The sequence below is a fragment of the Dendrobates tinctorius genome, unplaced genomic scaffold (genome assembly GCF_039654945.1).
Source record: "Dendrobates tinctorius isolate UK_male_01 unplaced genomic scaffold, ASM3965494v1 ptg000056l, whole genome shotgun sequence".
Lineage (NCBI taxonomy): Eukaryota > Metazoa > Chordata > Amphibia > Anura > Dendrobatidae > Dendrobates > Dendrobates tinctorius.
The window spans coordinates 6177501-6194161 of NW_027361724.1; the positions used below are offsets into that span (position 1 = coordinate 6177501).

Consider the following 16661-nt stretch of genomic DNA (forward strand, 5'->3'; position numbering starts at 1 on the left):
GTTGTCTTCCTTTGTTCCTATATGTAGGATGATGAGGGGAGTCTGTAGATTTCTGTAATCTCTCTTTTCACTTGCATCTTCAGGAGGTGAGTTATCTTGCTTGCTGTCTGGAGTCCTGGTCAAAAACTTGCAACAAAAGCTTTGAAAAAAAAACCAAAAAAAAAACTTCTAGGACAAAAACAAAAGCTTCTAGGTATCAGCCGGGGAGGAAAGAGAGAGAGACCCCCACCCAGCATCTGAATTTAACCCCTGGGGGTATGGCCGGACGCCCCTTCCATTCACTTTCCATTGGTCCGTGGGGCGTCCTAATCACCTGGGGAGGGGGATTAGTGTGAGAGGAGGAGGCACTGCACAGAGTTTACTTATCATCAAATCCATGGGGGCTCTACAGTCAGAGGCACCATCCTTATTCAGTACAGTGCCTGCCAGTGTGTGTGTATGGGGGGGGAGCAGTATTATATGTGTGTATGGGGGGGGAGCAGTATTATATGTGTGTATGGGGGGGGAGCAGTATTATATGTGTGTATGGGGGGGGAGCAGTATTATATGTGTGTATGGGGGGAGCAGAATTATATGTGTGTGTATGGGGGGAGCAGTATTATATGTGTGTATGGGGGGAGCAGTATTATATGTGTGTGTATGGGGGGAGCAGTATTATATGTGTATGTATGGGGGGAGCAGTATTATATGTGTGTGTATGGGGGGGAGCAGTATTATATGTGTGTGTATGGGGGGGAGCAGTATTATATGTGTGTGTATGGGGGGGAGCAGTATTATATGTGTGTGTATGGGGGGAGCAGTATTATATGTGTGTGTATGGGGGGGAGCAGTATTAAATGAGTGTGTATGGGGGGAGCAGTATTATATGTGTGTGTATGGGGCAGCAGTATTATATGTGTATGGGGGAGCAGTATTATATGTATATGGGGGGAGCAGTATTATATGTGTATGGGGGGAGCAGTATTATATGTGTGTGTATGGGGCAGCAGTATTATATGTGTATGGGGGAGCAGTATTATATGTATATGGGGGGAGCAGTATTATATGTGTGTGTATGGGGGGAGCAGTATTATATGTGTGTGTATGGGGGGAGCAGTATTATATGTGTGTGTATGGAGGAGCAGTATTATATGTGTATGGGGGGAGCAGTATTATATGTGTGTGTATGGGGGGAGCAGTATTATATGTGTGTGTATGGGGGAACAGTATTATATGTGTGTGTGTATGGGGGAGCAGTATTATATGTGTGTGTATGGGGGGAGCAGTATTATATGTGTGTGTATGGGGGGAGCAGTATTATATGTGTGTGTATGGGGGGAGCAGTATTATATGTGTGTGTATGGGGGGGAGCAGTATTGTATGTGTGTCATGTTGTAGTGTCTGTATATTGACGTCCTGTAGGTATAGTGTGATATATTGCACATACGTGTTCCAGATGGATGTCATTGGCACTAATAATGCCGCACACACCAGACCTCAGCCGGCTGTGCACAGTAGATGAAGCTGGGCGGGATCGGTGGCCATCTAATGTGTACGGAGCCTCATGATGCCGGACTTTCTTGTGCTCTCAGTGGGGAGAGCGGAGTAAGCTCATCTTTCCTGGTGACGATCGCATTGTTGGGCAGGCTGACATCCAGCGGCCTGATCCTTCTCTTCCCTGACGGCGGGTTAGAGGCCGCCATGCACTGTAGTTGGTCCTGACAATATTGGGATCTTTTAGCCTTCTCTAAGCTACATGTTCTCCCTTTTGCATTAATGAGGGGAAGAGGAAGTCCTCTAGATGAGACCACCCTGCACAACGTGTAGATGTATTCTGTGTCATGCCTTCATGGACGCCCAGGACTGCCCATGTCACCTCTGTGATGTGGATACATATAACGCCTGCACCTGCTGTGATCGCCGGCCCCGAGCAGAGGACGTCCTGGGCAGATCTAATGTACAGGGTCATCCACTTCTTCCTCTCCTCGCTCGGTCCCATCGCTCATGCAGGGTCGCCCCCCAGCACTAATGATCAGACGTGTCTGAAGGCTGTTATTACACGGCCGATGATTGTCTGCACGAGCAGGGACTAAACATCCCAATGACCATCACTGCGCTGTGCAATGTGGCCGCCATCACTGGTGATGCAGATGAATGAATGGCAGATCTGCAGCAGAGTCTGCCTGCCTCACCTGCACATTTATCTGCAGTTCTTTGATGCAGATTTGGTTCAGGCTTCGCTCTTTCCATTGCAGAGGGTGAAATCCTTGCTGATTCTGCACAAAGAATTGACATGCTGCAAATGAAAAAATAAGAAATAAGGAAAAAAAAAAAATCTTTTTGCAGATTCTGCGCAAATAAATGCAGCATGTGGATGACATCAAATAGATTGGCCAGGACTTTTTTTATTGATAGCCTATCCTTAGAGAAGGCCATCAATCTGATTGGTGAGGATGCGATACCCTTCACCCCCCGGCCGATCCGCTGTTAATGACGCTGCCCAGTAGTGCTCTGATGCTGCCAGAAAACAGCAGCGCTGCCGGGTACTGCAGATCCCTATTCACTTGAATGCGTTTTTAACTTAAAGGCGTTGGCCACTCTTTTTTTTTTTTTTTTTTTTTTATTGACAGCCTTTTCTTAGGATAGGCCTTCAATATCTAATTAGTGGTTGTACAAAACTCGGCACCCCGTCTGCTGTTACCAGCACCTTCTTCAGTACTTCCGGAACACAGCGCCATCATTTCTATAGTGGCAGCAGCTGGGTACTGCAGGTGATGTGATGCATGTCCGCTCATTGGCAGTGAGTGGAAACGATCCCACAACTGCTGGATGGGGTCAAATGACCGATAAGCATTCTTTAATACAAGTGGGAGCAAATGAACCAAATTTAACTTCCTGACATGTGTTGTGTACGTGGCTGCCACCTTGAGATTTCCTCCATAAGAACAGAGAGCTGGTACAGGCTGGGCTTACTAGTGCCGTGGACAGCGGCCATTTTTCTCCTTTGTCTGACCCTTGCCATATAGAGAGTACAATGGTGACCGGTTCCCTGACCTGGTGGCTGAGATAAGCTGTTTTCAGAGCAGATCACTATTATCATTAATTCTGCGTCTGTGATGCTGCACGCCTGTGTTCACACGCTGCAGTCAGAGCAAAAATCATCAATGACGTGCATTACTACCTGCCTGTGCCGCAGGGTCTTCAACCAATAGGAGCAGCCCCAATACGGTGCCCATATAAACGACGGCATATCCTGCAAGAATTAAGGTCTCGTACTCCTGCATCAACCGAAAAGTTAAGATCTACATGCATCTTTATTTATAAATTTGGTATGTGTAAACTTTGTTTTAATTTTTTTTTTTTTCACAAATCAATAGCACACGTGAAAATTTGAATTTTGTTTTTCCATAACAATTTGTGATAAAATGAGTGGCCATGGCTCCTGAAAAGTGACAAAAAAGAAAAAACAATTGTCTCTCAGGGGTTAATGACTGGGCCTTAAAACGTCTTATTGAGCAATTTTTTTTTTTGCATTATTTTTCCTTTTCACATTCCAGTTCGTAACTTTAGCCCTTGTTTTCTGTGGGAGCAATTTTTGAGCTTTTTGCCTGTTGTGCATGGCGCCGTTCTTCGCCAACACTGGGCGCTCCTGCCGGCTCCTCAGCTGCCTCTGCTGACGTCACAACAACAGAACGTTGGCTTCTTTTCGGTCCTGCTCTGTGTTGACGGGACGTGACTGCCGACATCATGCTTATTGACAGCCGGATCCCCGCTACCTAACTGGCCGGGCACACCAGGCAGGCAGGCACACCAGGCAGGCGGGTAGCAAGTACCTGCCTGTTAGCGCTTGGGCATATTTTAGGGGACACAGTCTACCAGCAGTGGCTATCCTCATCCGCTGAGTGCACCCCAACTCTCCAGACACCCCGATGCATCTGCTCTCAGGGGGAAGTTACACTGGCCGCACATGTGGAGGCGCTATACGTGTTTGGCCAGGCTGGATGGGAATGCCATTTGCTATGAGGGATTGTTTATTGGTAGATATGAGTTGCAGCCTTCTGTTTGCTCCGTTCCGGCGACATGCCGGCCATCCAACATGTAGCGGAGCCTGTTATTTTCCTGTCATTGCAGGTTGGCAGCCTCGGTGGTTCGTACTAGATAACGGCATCTTATCGTACTATGACTCGCAGGATGACGTCTGCAAGGGCAGCAAAGGAAGCATTAAAATGTCAGTGTGTGAAATCAAAGGTATGTTTTGATGGCTTTGAAAATCTAGTGAAAGCATTTAAAGGAGCGGTAACTTATCTCCTGTCATATTGAGAAGTGCCTGATTTCTTTGGATCGCCACCGATCATGAGGACCCGAGAACTTTTCATTACTCCCCTGGAACAAGACACACTCCCGCTCCATTAACATCTGTGGAACTAGAAATGGTGGGGTACAGTGCTGCTCCCTTTAAATCTGATAGAGACGGGCTGAAGATGATACATGTCCTTATTTTAAAGGGAGTCTGTGTCCCCCCCCTCCAAAGTCAAATTAAACCACTTACACTTTCATATAGGGGACTTATTACGTATGCAAAATGGAGCTCCTCGGTGCACCCTTGGTGTGGCAAGGACTCTATGCACAGTCCACCGCCTCCATTAACATCCTTGGCTTGATTGACAGCTCTTACTTGCGCCACCTCAATTGAATACTCGGCACTGCATGTCAGCACTGACACTGCAGGAATCCATTGGGTCTACGTGGCCAGTGTCGGTGCGGGCGCACTCTCATTCCTCTCTCCTGTCTGCCGGTGGCTGCTCGCTGCACACATGATCACACAATAGCGGGCACTCGCTGTGCTCCCGCAGTGCCAGGGATTCGGTTGTCAGCTATCCTAAGGGGATGGACGATGCTTATTGAGGGGGTTGAAGGGTGAACCGAGTCGTTGGCAACATATTTTTTAATTGTAAAACTAAAGTAGTGAAATCTATTCAGTTATGAATTGTATAGGGTCTAGGATCCCTTTATGACTGAGTTGTAATTTAAGTTTTGTGGGGGTGACGGACTTCTTTTAGTGTGTAATTAATGTAAAAATAAAAAACCAAAGCATGACCATGAAGTCTGGTGTGCACAGAGACTTACTGGGTATAAGGATGAATGGAAGCCTTCTCCATCCTGTACTGACCCCTACTCTCAGTTCATTCGACAGACAACACCAGGATGGAGCTGATCATCCCTGGCGAGCAGCACTTCTACATGAGGGCAGTAAATGCCGCAGAGAGGCAGCGGTGGCTGGTGGCGTTAGGAAGCTCGAAGGCCTGTCTGAGCGATACCAGGACCAGGAAAGAGAAAGGTGGGTGACTGTCACGTCGTATATACGTTGTTTTATTACATGGACCCTAAAGATCAAAAATATTATCAGAATCCAAAAGGTGAAAATGGCTTTCGGAAAGAAACCTGGTAGGGAAATGGTCTACGAGGGTGTTTCATGTCTGAAGAGATGGACACATGGAATTTTCTCCTCCTCTTACAAGTATAGCGTTGGTGACAGGCCATGTTTTGTAACCTGACACTGCGGGCCACGTGCAGCAGTACCCACCATGCCACCCTGATGGCTGCCCTGTATACATGCGCCTTCTGTGAAACCTCATGTATAAAAAGCGCTCAATGAGACTTGGTGCAGGACGGGTCAGGCTGGATGTAAAGTAACTGCAATCTGTCAGTTTACTATAGGGGGTCTCGTTGAAAACCTCTTACCTGAGTTTCCAGGTAGCGTCAGTATCTCTGGTAACATCTAAGACGGGATTTAAAGGCAACGTATTGATCAGGTATATATAGAATTAAATTTTATAGAACACCACGTAAAGAAAAATCCATTTGTCTAAAAAAATGCCTAACCACCAATTGAAGCAGCAATATAGGGCAGAATAAGGTGACAAGTGCAAAATCAGGTGTGCAACTAAGTGCACAAATAGCAGAACTGTGTGCTGTTCAAAAAGACAACACCCCAAACATAGTGAACAATAAAAAATAATAGTGATAAATAAAATAATAAATAGTAAAAAATCACTAGATAATAAAGTGCTGAAAGTGCAAAAATAACAATAAATGCACAGCCACATTAATTGCAGTGCTAAGAAGTGCCAATGGTATGATGAAAAAACAAGAAAAAACGATTTATGCCCCAATGCCTCAACACATTAACCTAATCTATCCCTGTGTGGCACAGCCAAAAGTTTTACCATAACCAGATTTCCCGCATCATGTTCCCACATGCTTTATGCATCCATTAGCCCTCTGTGTTTGTACTGTTACACACTTAACATTATGGCTGGTCCATACAATCAGGGCAACTGTTACCACCCACCTTTCGTGTCTCCCTTTTTTCCGCATAGACTGTAAGCTTGCGAGCAGGGCCCTCATTCCTCTTGGTATTTGTTATAATCTGTGATTATTGTTATGCTGTAATGTCTATCGTCTGTACAAATCCCCTCTGAAATGTAAAGTGCTACGGAATATGTCGGCGCTATAAAAATAAAATTTATTATTATAATAGTGCAAATAGACAATATGATCAATAAGATAATGCTAAATTGCATTGACCAATGGCAGGTAAAGGTATTCCGAATAGGTCATATAGCATATATTACCTGAGGGGTGATAGATATCAGATGCAGAGCGCACCCCGACGCGCGTTTCTGTAACTCCTTCGTCAGGATCAACCGACGATCTTTATTATAAAGCAACATTTGTAATCTTGCAATTTTCACAGTGGAAAAAAAATAAAAAATTTGGAGCTGTATGAATTATTTTTCGTGCGATAAGCTTTCATATTTTTCATTGGTGGCATATTTCACATTTTACCGATTTTTGCAATACTTTTTATTTTTATTTTAATTGCTGCTTTGCTAAACTTTAATTAGTTTTAATGATTCTTGCAGAAATCAATGAAACCAATGAATCACTGAAAACCAAAATGTCGGAGCTGCGTCTGTATTGTGACCTGTTGATGCAGCAGGTGCACACAATCCAGGAGTTTGTAAGTCAAGACCAGAGTCGGCCATCACCCAGCGCTGAGGTACGAGCCGTGCCTGCTGACATACTGGGATTCTGCTGAGCCGCGGACGTTGGGTGTAAACTTTGCATTTTCTGTGTTTAGAACATGAACGAAGCCTCTTCTCTGCTCAGTGCAACCTGCAACACATTTATTACCACACTTGAAGAATGTGTCAAGATAGCAAATGCCAAATTCAAGCCAGAAATGTACCAGCTGCCTCCGCACGAGTCTTTGGTGTCTGCTGTGTCTCCGTCACCTGTACAAATGGTAATATAGAAGAACTAGGTCAATGATGCACTGCATGGGGTTATGCAATCATACGCTCCTGCCCAAACTATCAGTGAATGACCCAATACCCACATTAATGTTCTGTGACCACTGGACGGAAGCACTGAGACCCGCCTCCTACTTTACGCCATCCGTGACTCCTGTTTTGATGAGCTGGTGTGGCGCAACACCGTCATCGTAGTGTGATGTACATGTGATGTTCTGCCCGGTCGGCTAATCAACAGAAGTGCAGCAGATGCCGGCATGTAAGAGGTGTCCTCAGGACTTCCATCTTAATAACGTGACCACTGGATAGCGTCACTCTGTATTTCCTGCCTAGCAGCACCCTTCATTGGCGATTGACATGTTGTTTGCTGTGGAACATGGCGACTTTCCCATCGTTCAGCCTGCGAGGGGGGTGCTGCTAGGTAGGCAATACACAGGCTGAGAAGCTGTATCTGCATCCTCATGCCATGATGCACGTCATACAAGCGGTGGATACCGCGTTTTGATCTACACACCCCAAACCGACCTTCACAAGGAATCAATATATACGAAATTTTGGACCTGCATTTAGTCACCATACTGTGACATCAGTCGGCAGACCGATGAACGCCTGTTGTGGGCCGAAACATTTCTGAGACTGCACATAATAAAATTTTCTTTCAAAAAGGATCATTCAAGTTGAGTGCCAAGTTACTATTTGCTATGATGCACTTCCAGACACAACTTAAAGGGGATATCCAGGACTTTATGAAAAACAGAAAAATGTGCCCAAGTATAAACAGGCAGGTGGTTGCTACTTGCGTGCCTGTTGTGCACGGCACAGAGCGGTCACAGACAGCTCCTGCCTGGGATTCAGCTGTCTCTGCTGACGTCACGTCGACAGGGCAGCGCATCTTCTCCACTCTGTTGACTGGGCGGGACTTCCGATGTCATTGTGACTGACAGCCAGATTCCCACCTCCTAACTGGGGGAGCCGGTTGACAATCAGAATGACGTTGGAAGTCCAACCCTGTCGACAGAGGAGAGGGGAAAAGTTACCTCACGTCTACAGAGCGGCTGTCAGTAGAGGCAGCTGAATCCCTGGCAGGAGCGGTCTGTGACCGCTCTGTGCCGGAGGAAGAACGGCGCGGTGCACAACCTGCAGGTAAGTAGCAACCACCTGCCTGTTTGTACTTATGCACATTTGTTTTGTTTTTCAGAAAGTACCCTTTAAAGACATGATTTCTTGCTACTGCAGCAGCGCTTTGAGTTCATAGGGATCAACTGGCTTTTCTTTTAAAGGGCTACACACTCCCATAAATGATTTGGGGAGTTAGTTTGGCAGGTTCCCTTTACTCATTTGTAATTGCTGTGAGTGAGGCACATTGTTACACAGCACTCCACTTGTATTGCCAGCTAGGTGTTGAGCCCCCTTTTCCTTTTTACGTGAGATTTTATGTCTATTAAATATAGGTGTTTTCTTTATTACTTTAGATGAAGAGATCCATGAGCCACCCTGGCAACTACACTACTGACAGGTGAATCATCCCCAGAAGACCACCCCATAATCTAGAACAAATCGCCTGCAACAGATGTCACATTTTCTTATATATTATACTCCGTAGTAGTTTTCTTTGAAAGGAAAACTTGTACAGAAGACCATTTTCAGTGTAATTTTAGGTGGTTTCTAGTAATGAGCGAATGTGCTCTGGTGCTAACAGAGTGTCTTCGGTAGGCTCGAAAAATATGCTCAAATTCCCGAGGCTGCATGTCTCACAGCTGTTCGACAGCCACAACACATGCATGTATCTCCTAAGGCTAGTTTCACACTAGCGTTTATTCCACACGGCGCCGCTAAGCCCCGCCCCCTGCCTGCTCCCTGCCCGCCCCATCCGGTCATGGCCACCTACTATCGCACATAGACGCTTGCGATCTGCGCACCCTATCTTTAGCATAGGGTGCGCAGATCGTGCGCTGGCCGTGCGCAAGTAGAATTTTGGCATGCGCTGCGAACTTTTGAAGGTGCGCCCGTGTGCGCCGAACTCAGCATGTTGCATTTCGGCGTGCTCGGCGCATCTTCAAAAATGCGCAGCGCACGCCAAAATCCTACTAGCGCACGGCAGATCGCAAGCGTCTATATGCGATAGTAGGCGGCGATGACCGGATGGGGCGGGCAGGGAGCCGGCAGGGGGCGGTGCTTAGCGGCGCCGTGCGCTGCGTGGAATAAACGCTAGGGTGAAACTAGCCTCACAAACGGACAATCCCCGCATGTGTTGTGACTGTCAAAAAGCCTGAGATATGCAGCCTCGGCAACTTGAGCATATTTTTTGAGCACGCCAAAGTCACTGTTAGTACCCGAGCATGCTCAGATAACACCTTATCCTTACGAGTGTTCTCATCAGTAACATTAAAGCCAGTTTTTTTTTTTGTGACACATACATTCTTCTTTCTCCCATTTGCGGGCATCCTATAGGATCAGCTATTCCATAAAGGAGTCTTCGTCATCGATTCACCGGGTGTCTAACAGGAGGAGAAGTGTTTATTCTGATACCGAAACAATTAGTGATGGAGCAGCGGAGGACAATGACAGTAAGTTGTTCTTAGTTAACAGATTGCGTTTGTTAAATTATTTAAAATTGTACAAGATTAAAAAAAAAAAAAAAAGAATCATGACTTTTATGGATGGTTGTTACAGTGCAGATTGCTACATAAATTGTGATTTAATCTTCCTCTTTAGGTTAAATGGCCACCTATGTAATGAATGGATGGCCAGGTGCACTAGTGAGGGGTCTTTCCGTATTATCACGTGTCACATAAGCATGCCTCCTTTATATGAAAATCTACATATGTAGTAATTTTTTTTATTTTTTGCTAAAATTTCTGTGTCTAAAGATCACTTGCTGCAGATTAATATACAGATAAATCCAAGTGTTACGATTTCCTCAAACACCAGTCAAATACTAGAGCCGAATCTGAAGTGGTATATGTCTTTCTTCTGTCTTAAATGCCATATCGCAGTGTTTAAATTGCCCAATTCAGCTCCTTTAGAAAGTGCTTTCAACTGCTGCTCAGCAATAATCTTTACACTATACAGTCTGTATATGGTACTTTTCCTGTCTTAGGCTGTCTGCTTCCTACCCTCATACTTAAAAAGGGGAAGGTTTCCTCGTATTAGGACTTCTTGAGTACAGTGTACTTATCTTTGCCGAGGAGCAGTTGAAAGCGGCTTCTAAAACGGCATAAACTCTGCATTGAAACATCACAGCAGTATGGTGTTTTTGAAGGATGGGAGCAAATAGGTCCGTATAATGCAAAACTCACAAGAATGTATTTTACTTTAAACGCTCCCTATAATCACAACTTGATCACCCATATACTCACCTCGCAGACTGGCCCTGCTCCTGCACACTCCGTACTGTAGAGTTTTCAGTCTGATCTGGTCTCATGATGGCAGGAGGGGGGCATCATGAGACATCTGCAATCTTCATTTTTCGTTCAAATGGAGATTCTTCTCCCTGTCTGGATGAGATTTGAAGGTGGCAATCTGATCGGTGGCCCCGTAACACGCTGCACTGGATGTTGATGCGTGGAGTCCGGCAGGGGACATACGGTAATACTGAGTGCAGGGGAGCGGCGCCGCTCTGGAAAGTGACTGCAGATTATTATGTGTAGGAAATACATACGATTCATAGAGAGTTTGCTTCATCTAACCACATTGTGGGTATGTCAAAAAATCAGAAACAAAAAGATAAAAATAATATTTCTCTTTATTCATACAATATTACAAAACACCAATTTTATAAAATAACATCCATACTGGATATAAAATCCATATGGAGACAAACAGGCGGACAGCAAGTATGACTATGGAAACGATGGAGGGTATACATAAAACATCCTCATATACAGAGAATCCTCCATGTTGGCACAAAAGAGCACACTAATGTATCAACCATCTAAAGTGCATAGTGCATAAAGTGTGCTACCTCAGTATAAACAGAGGAGTCCTGTCCAAAAAAGAGAGGAGAGATGAGAGGTAATCATCAGATGTAAACAAAATACATGCCAGAAATATGTAAACACATTGACAAGAGTAACAGGACTAACCAGCAATGTATAGTACATAATAATATAAGATCCGTTACCCATATTAATGCCCAACCAGCGTACGCTGGGTAAGGGATCTTATCTTATGTACTATTCATTGCTGGTTAATTAATGAATTATACTAGATACTGTGGTTAGTCCTGTTACTCTTGTCAATGTGTTTACATATTTCTGACATGTACACTGCTCAAAAAAATAAAGGGAACACTTAAACAACAGAATATAACTCCAAGTAAATCAAACCTCTGTGAAATCAAACTGTTCACTTAGGAAGCAACACTGATTGACAATCAATTTCACATGCTGTTGTGCAAATGGAATAGACAACAGATGGAAATTATTGGCAATTATCAAGACACCCTCAATAAAGGAGTGGTTCTGCAGGTGGGGACCACAGACCACATCTCAGTACCATCTCAGTACCAAAGCTTTCTGGCTGATGTTTTGGTCACTTTTGAATGTTGGTTGTGCTTTCACACTCGTGGTTTGCTGTGTCTGTCAGCGTAGTGTCCAGAGGCTGGAGTTGCTATCAGGAGACAGGCCAGTACACCTGGAGATGTGGAGGGGGCCGTAGGAGGGCAACAACCCAGCAGCAGGACCGCTACCTCAGCCTTTGTGCAAGGAGGAACAGGAGGAGCACCATCATAGCCCTGCAAAATGACCTCCAGCAGACCACAAATGTGCATGTGTCTGCACAAATGGTTAGAAACAGACTCCGTGAGGATGGTCTGAGGGCCCAACATTCACAGATGGGGGTTGTGCTCATTCCCTGAGAGTTATCCGGCTCTGCTCCAATTGCACTACAACCTTACACACCTGCTGAGACGACCATCGGTTCTGCAGGTGGCGTGTGCATGTAATGATCCTTTAAAAGGGTTATTCGGGATATTTTTTTTTATTTGCAATGGGGTCAAGAAGTTACCAGCATGTACTTGCGAACTACTCGCCTATTCTGCCCTGCAACCTTTCTTGGTGATTCTCTGGCTTCATGTGACCTCACGTGAATAGAGCAGCTCTCTCTTTCCTGTTCTCCTCTGTCAAGGCAATGGGGAGCCGGTTGTCAAATCAGCATGACATCGGTAGTGCCGCCCCATTGATAGCAGAGCGGAAGAGAAGGCATTGCTCTGTCAACATGACCTCTCCGCTTGCGGAAGAATCGCCAGCAGGAATGGTCCGTGACTGCTCTGATCTGGAGTGCATCATCACACTGCAGAACAGGCTTCAGTTTGCAACTACCTGCTGGTAAATTCTTCGCCCCATTGCAAAAAAAAAAATAAAATAAATCCAAGTTAACCCCTCATAGAAAAAAGGGCACATTCTCACATGTGGACTGGTGCGTGGAGTTGTAACGTCATCGCCATTGCTCACCTCCAATCCACAAGTGAGCGTCGCCGGATCAACCCTTTAACAAAAGTTTTGTTGAATAACTGCAACCGGAGATCTTGAACGCTGTGCGGCATTGATCCAGAAGGTGTTAGAAAACAGTACATCCTTTTTTTTTTTTTTTTTTTTTTTTTTCGTATGAAAGCTTCCTCGTCATAACCAATGTGTAAATGACTGCAGGGCCTGCGCACTGCCCACGTGTTGGAATGAACGGTGGATTTCCCCCAGCAAGCGGTGCGGAAGACACCAAACTGAAGTCAAAGGATCCTTCCGAAGCCGACTCTCCCGCCTCGGTCTGTTCCTGAAGCTTGAGAGAGAGGAACCGTAGGCGTTTGATGTACTTTGTATCCGTCCTGCTATGCAAAGGCAGCTGGTGTCAGACTCTCGCTGCACAGAAGCGTCGTTTGTTGGACCCTTTCGATGGATTTCGCTGCACTTTATATAATGCTGTAAGAGCAAACTTTGAAGTGAGTTTTATCTTTGTACAGTTTTATTTGCAAAAGTATTTTCCTACTAACCCTTCACGGTCTGAGTAGTGTGCATTCTCAATCGAGCCGCTGTATAACACACCTAGAATATGCAATTATTTTTCTTGATTTTTTTTTTTTTCTTTTAACATTCAACAAACTGATACGGACTTAGTAGAAGTGGTGGTGGGGGTATATATACACAATTCACACAGGGTCACTCCGCGTTGCTGCCCTCAGATGAAAAAGATATACAGATAAAATCAGTTTGACATATATTTTTTTTTTTTTTTTTTTTTTTTTTTTTTTAACCTCCCGATGGATGCAGCCCCTAAGCAAAAAAAAAAAATCGTGACACCATCACAGGATGTTCACCGAGAAACTGCCTACATTACTAAATAGACCTCTGACGGCATCTCTCACTCTGTAGCTGGATATAATATTCTTATTTTTAATATTTGGATTATACCGACATTCTAATATGGAATTTGTTTTCAACGTAAGTACACCAGCCTCATTAGGTTTAAGGCTTATTTATTAATGTGCGCACGTTTGCTATGTGAAATCTGGTGACAGTGGATTTGTGAATCATAACCTGAAACCAATGAAAGTACATTTATTTTAATGGCGTATTGTTTTCAAAATCAAAAAGAGGAGAAATTATGGAATTTGTAAAATTAAAAGAAAAGTTACTTTGCTGCTGATCTGCAGCTTTAACTCTTATAGGCCTGGACTTACTGATAATGATATTTGTAGAATAAACTGGTCCCATCTTTCTCGACGAGCAGGTGAAGGATTGACTTTTAGGATGTGGAGACTTATTTACCAATTTTTTTTTTTTTTATTTCAGCCATATTTTTTTTTAACCAGATTGAGATCCAGAGTTGATATTGATTTTCCTGAACAAAAGCTGTTACGGGTATGATGTGTTTTAGCTGTGGATTTTCTTTGCCGCTATCCTTGCGGAAAATCGGTAGAGTAAAAGCGTACCAACTAAGTACAGAGATTTCCACAAATGTCATCTAGAAGTTGCCGGAAGTCCCGAGTATGTCAGGTCTTTGAGTGGAGGTCATAGCAGATTTCTCTCTTTGCAAGGGGGAAAATCTACAGCAAAATCCACATTTAATACATAGAGCAAATCTCCATGTGGACTTCACCTTTTATTCTTTAAGCCTTGTTCACACACTGCATTTTTCAGCACGTTTCTGTCGCAGGAAAAAAAAACTGTTTTACAGTAGTAGCAACTCGAATGAGAGATCTGCTTATTTTTTCCTTGCTGATTTGAACCATCAAAGCGTTTTTGTTTTTTTTTAACGTCTGTGTATAATCGCATGTTTTGTGGCTGTCTTAACAGCTGTGAAACATGTGGCCATGTGGACTCTAACCTGTCACTCGAGCACCCACGATCTTCTGCTCATACCCCGAGCACCATAGGGAAAGTCGAGTAGTGAGGGTTTGCGCTCATCACTAATGATCATGTAGGTATGGCGATCTATGATCAGCACCCAATACACAAGATTCCGGTAGACTTTCATTCATAATTTTGGGAGCTAAGTGTATTTTTCATGCATTCAACGTTCTTACAAGGTCCAAATCCACCATGGAGGAAAAAAAAAACACCCCAAAAAAACATTTTCTGACCTGTTTGGTCTTCACTGTGTTCTGCGTGTGGCCTCTGAGCAGCTCAGTGACCTTTATGCAATGTCAAAAGACATTCTAGATGATGATTGGATGATCAATGACGTCCAGGTCAAATTATACTTCTGCCAAAAATGTTTTGGGTTGAAGAAAGCGAGACTTGCGACCTCCACGGGTTTTTGAAGCCTCACGGACAATCTGGGCAGCCGGTGGTTCTGTAGCTGTTGTGAGACTACAACTCCCGGCATAAGAGCGGTGGTCTCTCGATGACTACAGAAGAAAATTGCAGTTTGTTTACTTTCGATGTAAATACTTTTATGCCCAAAAAAGACACAAGTATTCTAAGAGTGATACCTTTTATTAGCTAACATTAAAAATTATATTTGCATATTTCTTGCATGTATCGCTCCTAAAATACTTTTGGCTTTCTTGGGCTTAAAGGTATTTACATTGAAATCGAGTACTAAGCCTGTGATAGTTACATAATGGGTAAAATTCTCTGTCCTTCATGGTTGGCTCTTTCCAGTGATTCAAGCTTTTAGGAAAGTTGGAAGAACTTTTCGGTAAACTGCAACCTTTGTGCTGACGAATGAATTTTCCATATTTCTCCCGTGAAATGTGTTTGTCTTATGAGGCCATCTCCTCTTCTAATCCGGCACTTTCACATTTGCTGAATAGAATGGTCTTTGCTAATTAACATGGCCAATAAAGATGCGGTGAATCTCTGCTGTGCGCACTTGCGAGGGGCCGGTGGTCGCCTAATTGTGCAGACATTGGCTGCTGCGGGTTGGTGGCGTCTCAAACATTGAGCCAACTGCGTCACCTCCTCCTTAGGGCACATTCAGATGTCTGTAAAAGTCGGTCTGCGATCAGCTGCAGTGTACAGACTGAACGCCGGTCTCCCTACCTGATCGGGACAGCTTCATATATTCCTATGAGGCTGTCACGTTCGGCTTGGGAGACTCTTCGCCAGTCTGTGCATTGCGGGACGATATAAACTGACATCTAAATGCGCCTCTGAGTTGTCTTTGAAGTTTTTGGAGCGGGGACTCAGTGGAAACCTTCGAAATCAAACTCAAAACGCCTCAACATCCTGGAATTTCTGCTGAAATACAAATCTCGGCAAAAAGACTCCTACCCCAGGCTTTGAGCTGTGTCCCCTAAAGTCAGTTTATGGTTAAAAAAAAAAACGTGTGCGGAGAAAGTACCCATCATCATCATAGCGTCAACCAGCAGATCACTGTGGGACAACTGAAGCGTCTGGGGATAACTGCTGCATGCAGCCAAATTTCCACAGCAGGGAATTGATCACACACACTCCTTTTCCACAAGACTGGCATCTTGTGGTGTGGCTGCCGCAAACGTCTAGTCACTATGCCCACCCATGGGCACCAGCGCGTGCATACGCTTCTGGTAACGCTGAGACGTTGCCTGCAAACTCGTGGGCTGTTTTGCAGATGCAGGTGGGCACAACTGTGTGAACGTGGCCTAAGAGGGCTTCAATAATCCCCACTATAGAATGTGGAAGATATTAAAGCTTATAAAATATCATTATTTTCTATTTTACATGTATTTGTTGTCTTTAGGATGGAAAAAAGAATGACAGCGCCTCTTTAATTGGTTGTTGGTTTGTTCGTCAACAGTCATGAACACACGTTCACCCCGCAGGTATAACAAACCATTGCATGTGCTAGAGTTTGGAATCTGTAGGTAGAACCTGTGTGCTAGGCCATAACGAATAAGGGAAAACCATCTCCAATCTCGGACTCCCCAACTGTGGTATAACTACAGCT

At 44.5% G+C, this 16661-nt stretch overlaps 1 protein-coding gene across 2 annotated transcripts in view; it reads left to right on the plus strand.

Annotated features, from left to right (window-relative positions):
- PLEKHA3 (pleckstrin homology domain containing A3) overlaps positions 1–14023 on the plus strand; it is a 24056-nt gene extending 10033 nt beyond the window's left edge. The window contains exons 2-8 of one of the 2 annotated variants that reach the window (XM_073577465.1): positions 4111–4227; positions 5162–5317; positions 6906–7042; positions 7124–7288; positions 8768–8811; positions 9747–9862; positions 12944–14023. In XM_073577465.1, the coding sequence (XP_073433566.1) occupies positions 4111–4227; positions 5162–5317; positions 6906–7042; positions 7124–7288; positions 8768–8811; positions 9747–9862; positions 12944–13068 (860 nt within the window). In that variant the 3' untranslated portion in view covers positions 13069–14023. The remainder of the gene's footprint in view (positions 1–4110; positions 4228–5161; positions 5318–6905; positions 7043–7123; positions 7289–8767; positions 8812–9746; positions 9863–12943) is intronic. The other variant, XM_073577466.1, reaches the window with a different exon arrangement.
- Positions 14024–16661: the final 2638 nt, after the last annotated feature.